At 46.1% G+C, this 12,679-nt stretch overlaps 1 protein-coding gene across 2 annotated transcripts in view; it reads left to right on the top strand.

The window, feature by feature from the left end:
* The window catches only part of LOC135168134 (fatty acid synthase-like), a 167,639-nt gene that overhangs the window by 72,292 nt on the left and 82,668 nt on the right, over positions 1-12,679 (top strand). For both annotated transcript variants that reach the window (XM_064132054.1, XM_064132053.1), the window contains one exon: positions 1,586-3,080. In XM_064132054.1, coding sequence (XP_063988124.1) covers positions 1,586-3,080 — 1,495 coding nt within the window. The remainder of the gene's footprint in view (positions 1-1,585; positions 3,081-12,679) is intronic.

Below are 12,679 nucleotides of genomic sequence, written 5' to 3'. Positions count from 1 at the left end.
GCAGCAGTGGTAATAATGTATACAAAATATAGTAACACTATAGTATACAAAAGCACTACAACAATGTTTTTATTAATGCTATTAACATTTGAGATTTGTTTTTTTTTTAACACAATACCATAGCAGCAACACAAGTCAAATGAAATATTTAAATAAATAAATTTTCCGTTTAATATTCATTTATGAAATAAATATAAAAAACTCTCAATCTCGTCTGTCGCGAGGGCACGACCGAATGCCCATGCAAAGACTGCGTATAGTATACATATATTAGAAGAATATACGCGGAGTATATCTGCGTAAAATCTCATCTGTCGCGACAACGGCTGAAAATACGAACCCACAAAAGTGCCCAACGCGCCATAAGAAGTTTTCACTTCAAAAACTAATAAAACTCAATTATCACTGCGGAGAGAGAGACAGCAATCGAGAGTTTTTACCAATTGAAGCGGCCAGAGATTCGTTGACGGAATACTTCACATATAGTTCTTCTGGACTCGGATGGCCGGGACATCAAATTTAATTTACTCTCAGAATGTCAGCCCATGCTTAAATCATCCAAAAATTACAAATTCCAATGATAAAATGGCCACCACGCTCACCAGATCTTCAGGAGGTCCAATTGCGTCACTCTTACTTAACTTTGACTTACAGGCCCACTCTCGATGCCTAGCAAATGGGAAGTGCCCTTGAGACACACGTGCACGTACGCAACAGGTGGCTAACATGCGCTATTATATAAGGGTAGACAGTGACAACGCCATTGTCCACTGACCCCAATCAATCAGGCATGCGTGATAGATGCCCTCACCTCGTAACGCATGCGCCCTCAATTTCAAAACATGCGCCCTCCATTTTTGGCGATGTCGAATTAGCAGGTCTCTGTCTCATATTATTGAGAAAACTTCTCAGCGCATCCTGAATGCTGCAGAATAAAGTCCGGCGTTAAATGCACTCCGGACAGATAGTTATCTCTCCTCCTTCATTATTAATAACTTTTCTCTGAACACCAATCAGCCACGTGTGTCCTTTGCTACGGCACTTCCGGTGTTATCGAGGACTGCATTGTGGTCCCCTTAACGGCCACATCCCTACATCAGTCAGATGCCATCAATCCCGGGGAGCCTGTCGACATCTCTCCGCTTCCTGGCGATCCTTGACGAAATCGATGTCCTCAATGTCCCCAGAAGGAGCACAGTAGCGCGTACATTCAATTTTTGACCATTGAAAAGAAAAGAAATACCAAATCCTATGAGAATCATTTTCTCCTCTTTCTCTTGAATTCTCGCTACTGAAGGTGACTTCCCGTCTGGTGGAAGTCTCTAAAATCGCGAAAGGGTCGAGAACCCGTAACTGGTAAAAAATACCACATTACGGTAGAAATGGAAGTCAATCTGAAAACTTCGGCCACCTCAGAGACTAACAGAATAATCAATATATTTGAATTGTGCAATGCATCCTTGGTTAATTTATATAAAATTTGCGTTAGTCTATTCTCAAATTCATATGATGTATAATAAAAATTATACTGGTTTAGTAATTTACATTTTTCATTAAGGACTTTAATTTTTGTCGTTGAGTGCAGGTTGAAAGTCGTCCGGTCGATGTCGAATACATCCGCTTGCTTCACGACCTCCACGCAGAACATCTACCAGGTCACCTTTACCGTGGTTACACGGTTGTGGGCACCTCCGGACCTAAAAAAAAGCTTCGGAGTCTCAAGTACTACTCGGGGACCAAGCGGCAAATATGGTTCCTATTTTCTGGAATGGGTTCTCAATGGCCAGGCATGGGCACCTCTCTCCTTCGTTTCTCAGGCTTCGCGAATGCCATAAAAAAATGTGATGCAGTTCTGAGACCGCGTGGAATAAACATCTATGAAATTTTGACAAAGCCCGACAAGCTAATGTTCCAGAAGCTCTCTAATTGTTTACTGGGAATAGTAGCGATGCAAATGGGTCTATTCGATCTGTTAACATCTTTAAAAATAGTTCCGCATGGCATTATTGGGCATTCTTTTGGAGAACTGGCTTGCGCCTATGCAGATGGCTCTTTCACAGCAGAACAAACTATCTTAGCTGCATATGCAGTAGCTCTAGCTTTGATGGAATCCACTAAAATCCGCGGAGCAATGGCATTGGTGGGTTTAGGATATGAGGCAACTGAGAAACTCTGTCCATCAGATATCGAAGTAGCATGTCACATCGGTCCTGAGATGACTGTCATAAGTGGGCCAACAGAGTCCGTCAGAACTCTCATTGCAAAACTTTCAACAAACCGCATATTCACTGAAGAAATTGCATGTAACGAAATTGCATTTCATAGTAAATGTATTGCAGATGCTGGACCAAAACTCTTTGCCTACTTGAAGCGAATCATCTTAGACCCTAAACCAAGGAGTTCCAAATGGCTTAGCACATCGATACCTAGTTCGCAGTGGAAGTCATCTCAGGCTAGACTGTCTTCAGCTGAATATCATACGAATAGTATCCTTGGTCCTGTTCTTCTCCAAGATATAACTAGCGTAATTCCTAGAGGTTCTGTTATCATCGAAATAACGCCTCATGGCCTTCAAAATATTCTGAAAAGTTCCTCCGATTCTAAATTTATTCATATCATTCTCAGTCTCAATAATCATCCGGATAATGCTGAAGTTTTCCTCGAAGCAATGGGAAAACTCTACGAAATTGGAGTACAACCTGCCATTTGGGAGTTATATCCCGAGATCAAATTCCCTGTATCTCGAGGAACACCTATGATATCGCCCTTAATCAAGTGGGAACACTCTGAAGACTGGTTTGTTACCTCCTACAGAACGCATGAGAAAATCAATTCAGGGGAGAGGATTGTAACGTTAGCATTGACCGATGAAGATTATGAGTATATGGAAGGACATGTTATTGATGGAAAGAATCTTCTACCCGCAACTGGTTATTTGTCACTGATCTGGGAAACTATAGGAATGATGAGGGGAGAATTGTACACTGAACTGCCGGTTGTATTCGAAGATGTACGCTTTTTGAGAGCTACTACCCTGTCCAAAGATATTACGTTTGAGTTGACAATTACAATTCAGAAAGGTAAGATATCTTGCCTATTGTTACAAAGAATATAATTATAGCAAAACTTTACATTGTCCCTTCGGAAAGCATACGGATAGGTAGTTTCTAAGGAAGACAATTAATAAACCAAAATTAAAATATGTTACGAAATTTTTCCTCTGGGTTGCGAAAAATCCGTCAACTGCCCTTTCTCCTGGATTCGTGAGCAAAATTTGCTGGGCGCAAGCCGTCCTTTTACCGGGGAACGGCAAACCGGGGGCTAGTTAAAAACGAATTCTCAATAAAAAGTCATACGGAAACGATAACGTATAGCTTTGCTCTACGATTCCAAGGGAAGACCGTGAATACCCGCGCTGCTCAGGGGGCTGGTTGTGAAGAGAGGGCGTAGTTCGTTTGGAGCTCGGTTCTTTGGGCTCTAATTCACAAAAAAATAACATAACCACAAGCAACTCTCAATAAATATATATAATTATTGCCATTAATATTCTTGGATTAGTTCTAATACACTATCTTTAGAAGTAATAAGGAACGAAAATATCATAATATCTTAATAATTCTGTACAAATAGATATGACGAGCCCATACGGCTTGGATCTATTGATCGCAAATCCTTTTACATAAATAAGAGTCCGCCGAGAGAGATAACGCGAAAGAAGAGGCTCGAAATTCCCAATATTCGGTTTAATTTAACGCAGGTTACCCAAATTTTCCCTATTGCGCTGTATTCCCCACAGGTCTTGACTTATCTCAAAACTAACCGACAATGATCCCGAAATCTGTGCTGTCCGGCCATTGTTTTTGGGCGATCCCCTCTCCGCCGCCGCTCGCCCAGGGAGACGGCATGATCTCTCTCACACTAATTCCGTACAGTGATAAAACATATGATTAATTATTTCTAGTTTCGAGATGAGGAAATCGTTAGTTTAAAAAAAATACCTGTTGTTTTACCCCCACCCAGGTTGCTAAATTATGAACACTCACCTGTGGCAGGTTAACCACGTGTTCGGGTGTCGACCGGCGACGACCGTCAAAAATTCACCGGATGGCCTCCCTTAATCTAATTCTCGACCAGAACTCACTGCTGGTGGTCTCCAGGTTGCTTCTTTTGATTGATGCCGTGTCACCGGAAAACTACACTAACTTATTCCTTTTTTTGTATTGTTACTAAATTTTTGGGCGTCCGTCGCACGTGTTTCCCCATAATACAATAATCATAATAGACGACTCGCAGTCGTACTCGGAATTAATGGCGCGGTCGTCTCGGAGTCTAACTGAGACACGCGCGCCACCCGCATTCATATTTGAATTGGGGGTTTATGGAGATATGATGGGTCTCACATAAGAATAGACGCACACGAGTAGAAAATATTGTATTTATTAATTGTACGCGAATACACTATGTTTAAGGATACACAAAAGCGCGGGGCCACGTGGCGTGGGTGTCCGAACCGGAAGAACTATAAAGACTAACTAACTTAGTAACTAAAATGACTGTCCCGTCAAATCCCCTAGATCCAGCCTCGGCACTAGTAACTGTTTGCGCCGTTGGCGCTGGCGCGTGCCTCCTTCGGTAAGACTGGACTCTGGTCGAGGCTGATCCGCCACAACTACTCCCCCCCCCAGTGACCTGACTGGGTAGAGAAGGGAACGAAACTTTTTTAGGTGGTCTAGCTGCTTTGGCGTAGGCTCTTAGAGGTAGATCCATGATTGTCGAGCGATGTTCCGCAGGTACAACGATGGGTGGACTAGGCCCTGGAATGGGTTGTTCCTGCTGCTGGGCTGCCTGATCGGAGTCCGTCTTGGCAATAAATGCAGGCTTGAGTCTGTCAAGAGAGATTGCTTTGGCGGTGCCATTAATTTTTATCACAAAAACTCTGTCGTCCACTCGGTTGACAACCTCATGTGGTCCGGTGTAGGGCGAGTCGAGCGGTTTTTCAACTGCATCGACACGCACGAAAACATGACTGCAGCGATATAAATCCTTGACGATGAAACATCGTGCTTTGGTGTGATGGGCAGTGGTGGTGGGCCTCACCCCCTTCGCATGTGATCTCGAAATTTCTCGAGGAAGGAATTCGGGTCTGCTGGTCGGCTCTCCGAGGTGAAAAATTCACCCGCGAATTCGGAGCTCTGTGCCATATAGCAGCTGCGCTGGTGAGGCTCTCAGATCCTCCTTGTAGGCTGTTCGCAGTCCAAGCATGACCGATGGGAGAAGGTCTGGCCAGGGTATTGGAGCGTTGCACATGAGCGCGGCCTTCACCGTGCGGTGCCAGCGTTCCATCATCCCGTTGGATTGTGGATAAAACGGCGTGGTGTGGATCCTCTTGGCTCCCACCATTCTAGCCAAGGCGGTGAAAAACCTGGACTCGAATTGTGAGTCTTGGTCCGTGGTGATGCGCAGTGGGGTTCCGAACTGGGCAATCCAGTGGCTCCAGAAAGCAGTCGCAATGGTCTCTGCTTCGATGTTGGCCAACGGAACAGCCACAGCCCACCTGGAGAACCTGTCTATCATTGTGAGACAGTATCGCAGGCCTTTCACAACAGGTAGCTCAATGATATCCAGGTGGACATGCTCGAACCGGTTGTCCGGGACACCTATATAGGCAGGCTCCATGCGGTTGTGACGCTGGATCTTGCATTGCTGGCACGGTATGCACTCCCTGCACCAACGTGCCGCATCACTCTTCATGCCAGGCCAAACGAACTTTTCCTTTAACTGACGGCTGGTGACTCGACTACTGGGGTGTGCAGAGCCGTGGACGACGTCAAACGCTTGTTTGCGGAGGCTCCTTGGGATGTATGGGCGAATCCAGCTTGTTGACGTGTCACAGTAGATTGGATGGTCTTCAGTCACCAACCGTTGGAGCTTGCAGGATGAGTCCTCCCTGTCCAACAGACTCTGGAGCTCCTCATCAGAGTCCTGGGCAAGCTGGATGGCTTCTGGGCTCAGGATCCTGGGCATGTCGATGGTATTGACACGTGAGAGAGCATCAGCAACGACGTTGTCTTCTCCCCTGAAATGGACGATCTCGGTGGTGAACTGGGAGATGTAGCCCAGTTGGTTCACCTGTCTAGGGGAGGCCTTTTCTAGCCGTTGGCAAAAGGCGTAGACTAGAGACCGGTGATCCGTCTTAATGACGAAGGAACGACCTTCCAGAATGTGTCTGAACAACTTCACTGCGCAGAATATCGCCAGGAGCTCGCGGTCGTATGCACTGTATCGGGACTCTGTCGGCCACAATTTGCGCGAGAAGAATCCGAGGGGCTTCCAAATGTTGTCCTCCCACTGTTTCAACGCCGCTCCGATGGCCGTATCCGATGCATCAGTCGAGAGCGTGATTGGTGCTGGGGGAGAGAGGAAGCTGACTCGAGCTGCTGCGGCGATTTTCTGCTTGCATTGCAAGAAAGCTGTTTCGGCTTCCGGGGTCCAGGGTATCTTCCGCTTGTCGTTCTTCCTGGAGTCCTTGATGAAGCCGTTGAGCCGAGTTTGGTCGTGAGCTGCATGAGGGAGGCATCGCCGGTAATAGTTGAGCATATCGAGAAACCTGCGAAGCTCGTTGATGGTATCAGGCTTCGGAAACTCAGCTATTGCCTGCACCTTGCTCACAGGAGGAGAGAATCCCTGATGATCCAGCTTGTACCCCAGGTAGGTCACTTCAGCCTGGCCAAATTGGCATTTGGTGGTGTTGATGCTGAGGTGGTTGTCCTGAAGAATCCCCAAGATGGTCTCGAGGTGTTGGAGATGCTCTTCAGGGGTCCTGGAGTACACGATGAGATCATCGATGTAGCAGGCTGCGAAGTCGTAATCTCTGAGGAGATTATCCATATGGCGCTGGAACGTTTGGGCAGCGTTGCGTAGCCATGGGGCCATGCCAAGAAACTCGAAAAGGCCAAAGGGTGTTGTTACAGCCGTCTTGGCTATGTCCTCCTGGGCTACAGGGATCAGGTGGTAGGCCCGTACAAGGTCGAGGGTTGTGAAGACCTTACACCCATGGCAGCGCTGCAGGACATTCTCGATGATAGGGAGAGAGCATCGGTCTGGCACTGTACGTTGGTTGAGACCACGATAGTCTCCAGTTGAGCGCCAGCCTCCCTGTCTCTTAGCCACCATATGGATCGGACTTGCCCACTGGCTGCAAGAAGGTCTGACGACCCCGCAGCGCAGGAGGGCCTGGATGTCGTCCCGAGCAGCTTGCAACTTGTCCGCTGGAAGTCGTCTAGGTCGCCCAGCAATAGGTGGGCCACTGGTAACGCTGTGGTGCGCTACCGGGCTATTGAGCTGAGTTCGCGGAGCAGCAGGTGGCTTGGTAACTTCCACATACTTTTCCAGCAGCTGCCGTATCCTTGGCGCAGGGGCTGAACTGTCGTTGGTAACGGTGGAGATGCGGAAGATGGTGGTCTCGACAATCTCTCCAGGGGCTGTAAGGTTCGTGGCTGGATCGCTGAGGCGTTTATGTGTGAGGTCGATGAGCAGACCGTAGTGGGTGAGGAGTTCTGCTCCAATGATGGGAACCTTCACATGTGCAACGGTGAAGTTCCACTCGTAGTCTCGTCGCAGCCCAATGTGTAACTTGAGTAGTTGTTGGCCAAATGTGTCGATGACGGTGTTGTTGGCCGCAAAAAGTTTTAGGTCCGAGGGCTGCGTCGAGCCTGGCTTCCAGGTATGAGGGATGATTGAGATCACGGACCCTGAGTCAACCAGGAAACGCTGACCCTTAGCCTTATCCCTAACGAAAAGGCGATATTCCTTAGTGGCGGCGTTGTTGTTATTGTCGATATCAGAGCTGCCGCAGGCCGCCTGGACGGACGGCAGCGTCTCTAGTTTAAAGATGACGGGTTAGGGCTGTTGAACCGAGTGCATGGAGATTGGCATTGGCGTGCCCTGTCTCTAAAACGCTCGTGGTAGTAGCAGAGGTCGCTCTGCCCTCGTGCTGCAGGTGTGAGACGGCGATTACGGGAGTGCGATCGCGGTCTCCTCGCGTTAACCTGCCCCACTTTGGTAGAGAGCTATTGGAGGGCGTGGCACAGGGTCTCGATCGCCTTCTCCACAGAGCTCACCTTCTGCTCGATGAGGCTGATGGACCTGGTGAGGTTAAAATCCGAAGTCGTTGATGGGCTCTGGCCGACAGTGTGTGGTCTCGGCGAGTTGGGGAACGCCTGATGCTGGGACGTTGCCATGACGTAGTTGCCAGTGGTGTTCTCCATCACCGTGTCAGCAGCTTCAGCCAGTTGGTCCAGTGTTGAAGTAGCCTGCACGACCTTCAAGATCTTGCAGACTACATCCGGCAGCAGAGCTAGCCACCTACTGCGGAGGAGCTCGTCCGAGACCTTCCCGTCGGCGAGGTCTCTCATCCTCCTCAGAAGTTGGCTGGGTTTCTGATTGCCAAGATCGAGCTCCGTCAGCAGTTTGTGCAGGCGTCGATCCACCGATTCAGAGAACCTTTTGATGATTTGTAATTTAAGGTAAGGGTACTTATCTCTGGCTGGGGGCGCCTTGATGATGTCGGAGATCTCTCGAAGATGCTGACTCTGGAGGGCCTCCCAAACGGCGTCCTACTTGCTGCTGTCGCTCGTAATTCCTATTACGGAAACCCTATTCCGTAATTCCTATTACGGAACTGTGGTTCGATCTGGGTGAACCACGCGACAGGGTCTTCGCTGATGAATGGGGTTAGCCTGAAGCTCGACAGGGCCATAACCTGTAGCTCCTCGATGGCTCGCTGATTCATAAAATTTACCCCAAATGGTAATGAGTGGGTACCGGGGCTAGCTGAAGTACTGCCAGGTGCAAAGTCGCCGAGAGCAGTGTCGATCCCCGGGTACACCACGTTTTGATTTTGCCCCATTGTGGGCAGCGTTGGAGATCTCGATGGCTCTGTTGGTGCCCGATGTGCCTGGCTATGTTGGGGCTCCTGGTCGGTGCAGGGCCGTCTGGGCGAATATTCGAGCGGCATCGGAGGTTCGGCGTCGAAGAAGAGGCTTGTATGAAAGTGAGGTTATGTGCGTTACGGTGATCTTTTCAGATCACGTCGGGGTCACCAATTATGGAGATATGATGGGTCTCACATACAAATAGACGCACACAAGTAGAAAATATTGTATTTATTAATTGTATGGGAATACACTATGTTTAAGGATACACAAAAGTGCGGGGCCACGTGGCGTGGGTGTCCGAACCGGAAGAACTACAAAGACTAACTAACTTAGTAACTAAAATGACTGTCCCGTCAAATCCCCTAGATCCAGCCTCGGCACTAGTAACTGTTTGCGCCGTTGGCGCTGGCGGGTGCCTCCGTCGGTAAGGCTGAACCTCTGGTCGAGGCTGATCCGCCACAGGTTTTTCGCCGTCCTACCATCTCTACGCCGAGAGATGATTTTTCTCTTATAATTTTTTTTCTCTCTTTAACATAGTGTCCGTGGAATACGATTCGATCCTTCTAGGTTGTTTTTTCGAGGATCAGAGGAAAAGTGGGAACCCTAATCTCTACCCGAAATTCTAAACTCCCACCATCTATTTTAATAATCAGCCTTTTTGACTATCCTAGGGGTTACTAGGGTTGTTCTAGGCCCCCAGGTCTGTCACCCCCAAACAAAAACGTATCCCCCACCACCCCCCCCCCTTAATCTGTATACCGAGCGGTAGTTTTTAATTACTCCTCCACATATCCAAAAAATATCTGTACGTGGGGAGGTGTTATGTCCTCCCGATGTAATTAGGAGAACGGCGGCGCCAGGTGAGTAATTTTAGCGCCAATCTTTGAATGTGGGCTCGTTAGCCGCTAAACCTCTAATAAGGACTCTATTGAAGATGGTAGATGACGGGTTCAGCGCTATATAAATAATAAATTAATCACACACAAGTACTTGAGAGAGCACATTAACAGTTTTATTTATATTTGATTAAGTTCAGCATTTAACTACACTTTATACTGGTTATAACTTAATTTTTCTATGCGAAGAGAGAAGCTGCAAGCCGAGGGCTTGTGGAAGATGAACTAAAACTGACTTAATTTTATTTCGAAGGGTCGGGCCTATCAACCCTCACTCACTAAAGTTGCGCTCGCAAAACTAGGCCCTCCGAAAAGGGACAAGTGTAACCCACAAGAGAATAGGGGAACAAAAAAGGGGAGGGGGAAGAACATGCGACGTGTCAGGTATCCTCTATGTTAGGACTCTAAGTTAGCCTGGCGAATACCATGAACAATTTGTCTCCACAGGTGCTATACGCATGCAGTGGAAAACTTTTAAGATAAACAGAAAGTAATAGTTCATGACCTGAGACCGTGACTTTAAAATAAACTCGACCCTCTAAATTTTTCTATAATAAATGTCTTTATTTGACGTGAATTTCAAACTTGATATTTAGATTGAATTATTTTTTGCACAATCGAGAAATGTTTTTGTTCCCTGTGTCAATTGTGTGGTGGAATAATCTTTTCAAATAAATCAAATTCAATCATGCAATTTGAATCTCGCGGTGATTTAAACAACACGCACCACCTGACCGCTCGAGATGTCAGGACATCACAAAGGGTGTCGCGTACACCGCTACTTACCATATGGGGTCCCTCTGACTTCCATATTATTACTAGATTTAGTGTCTGGCGTTCAAATATTGTCTTCAACAATTTAAACTTTCGAGAAAAGGTTCAGGCTATTTGTAATATTTTTAAACACTTTTGAAGATGAAAAAACACAGCCTTTTGAGATTGTCAGTTTCAGAAACTTGTGAGCGGATACATGTAATAAATCTTGTAATTTATTGACGTAGCTCAAGCCTCCCAAATTAAACATTCTTTGTATAATTTTTTGTAATAGAGTTTCCAAGTGTAACTTGCGTCCCACATCAAACCGTTCATGTCATAAAACCTTTTCTCGGAGACAGTCTAATTTCGCCGAGAGAAACTCAAATATTTTCTCTCTCTCTTTAAAATCCACATGTGAGGCCCCTTTGTTAGAATAATGTAGCCCCGGAGTTAAGGCTGATTAAGCCCAGAGGATCGTGGGGGTGTAGAGCCAACCCCCTAACTGAGCTCAAGGCCACGATTGGTCCCCTACTCCTTATTGTGGAACAGGGCCCTTCCTCCGGACATTTAGGATAAAAATTGGAGGAAGATTGTAAGGCAGATCGATTTTAGACGTGGAAAAGTTCAGTTTAAGTCTGCAACCTAATAATAAAAGTTTCATTATTATAATCCCATACATTGGTGTTTGTGTTCATTTATTCAATTTAAAAATCCCGCACTTGTGGAGCAGAGTGGTTTAGCACTCCACGGGCATCGGACCTGCCACCTGGAAACCAGCCAACCAGACGGGAACGCAACAAGGGATCCTTAGGGAATTCCACGTAGCTCGGTAGCATCGCCTCATAACCGCGAATCACCTTTGGGCCCCGCCTTCCTAATGTTCCCAATCCTTGTAATTGCCTATTCCTTCCTTTATTTATTTCTCGGGTTTTTACCCGCATTACCGGAGGGGTTGTTATCCCTATTAATCTCTTTTCCCTAACTTTTTACCCTAACCTATACTCGAGCCTCTCTCTCTCTCTCTTTCTCAGCGTACTCACCCACTCTCGATAATGATTTCGGATCCGGGATGTCTGGGGGAATTATCTTCAGAATTCCTTACAAATACAAGTTGCAACGTTTCGAGAGTTCATTCCAGGTGTATTAAACTTACAAAATCATGCTTGAAAATAGCGGGGTCAAAACGAATTTTTTAGATGGAAATCGTATATTTCATACAATTGAAAGTTACTATTGTTGATAAGTTTTCCTTATGGATCTCAGCATTCATGAAATTTCGTTGAAGACACTTCACGAAAGAAGGGAGAGGATCAGAGCTCTCTGCTCACATTGAAATGACACATTCAGTTAAGGTAACCTAGAATGTCCACAGGGAAGTATCGCCTGCCTCGGAGTTGTTAAACAGGAAATGAAAACGTTGCGAATATGTTTCAATCTTACTGGAGATATGCGTGAGCATATTGGCCAAGTACATAATTCGAACCCTCCTAATAACCAGGGTGAGGGCTTCCGTGGATCTATATGTATACATCTAAACTACCCAGTCGGCTAATTGGAGAAAACTGCATAAATTTGGCGAAGCTCCTCATTTCAAGTTGAAGGATTTGCGAGTGGTTCGAAGATTATTATAGAAAAATGATTATTTGGCAAAAATCGACTTAAAATCTGCCTACTTCTTCATACCAATGGGAAATTTCTAGAGGAAGTACATTCATTTTTCCTTTCGGGGAATTCTATTAGGATTTAATTACGTACCTTGTGGACTAAAATTAGCTCCATATATCTTTACCAAACTCCTTAACCCTTTAGCCTATAACCACGAGTCAGACTCGTGGTAAAGAATTTGTGCCATAAGCGAAAACAACGAGTCTGAATCGTGGTAAAGACTTTGTGCCATAAGTGAAAACCACGAGTCAGACTCGTGGTGAGGAATTTGTGTATCCTATGCCGCGTGTTATTATTAGACCGAACAGTTAGCGCAATCGAATGTTTTTCCTTTGATTGTAAGGTCAGTATTTTGTTTTTTTTTTTTTTCATTTGTTTCTGACGAAACTGGATGATTTCTTACTTTAGTTGTCCGTAAAGCTTCGT

Source organism: Diachasmimorpha longicaudata, chromosome 12 (assembly GCF_034640455.1).
Source record: "Diachasmimorpha longicaudata isolate KC_UGA_2023 chromosome 12, iyDiaLong2, whole genome shotgun sequence".
Lineage (NCBI taxonomy): Eukaryota > Metazoa > Arthropoda > Insecta > Hymenoptera > Braconidae > Diachasmimorpha > Diachasmimorpha longicaudata.
Note: the sequence above shows the minus strand (reverse complement) of the source record. Positions and strands in the feature narration are given on the sequence as shown.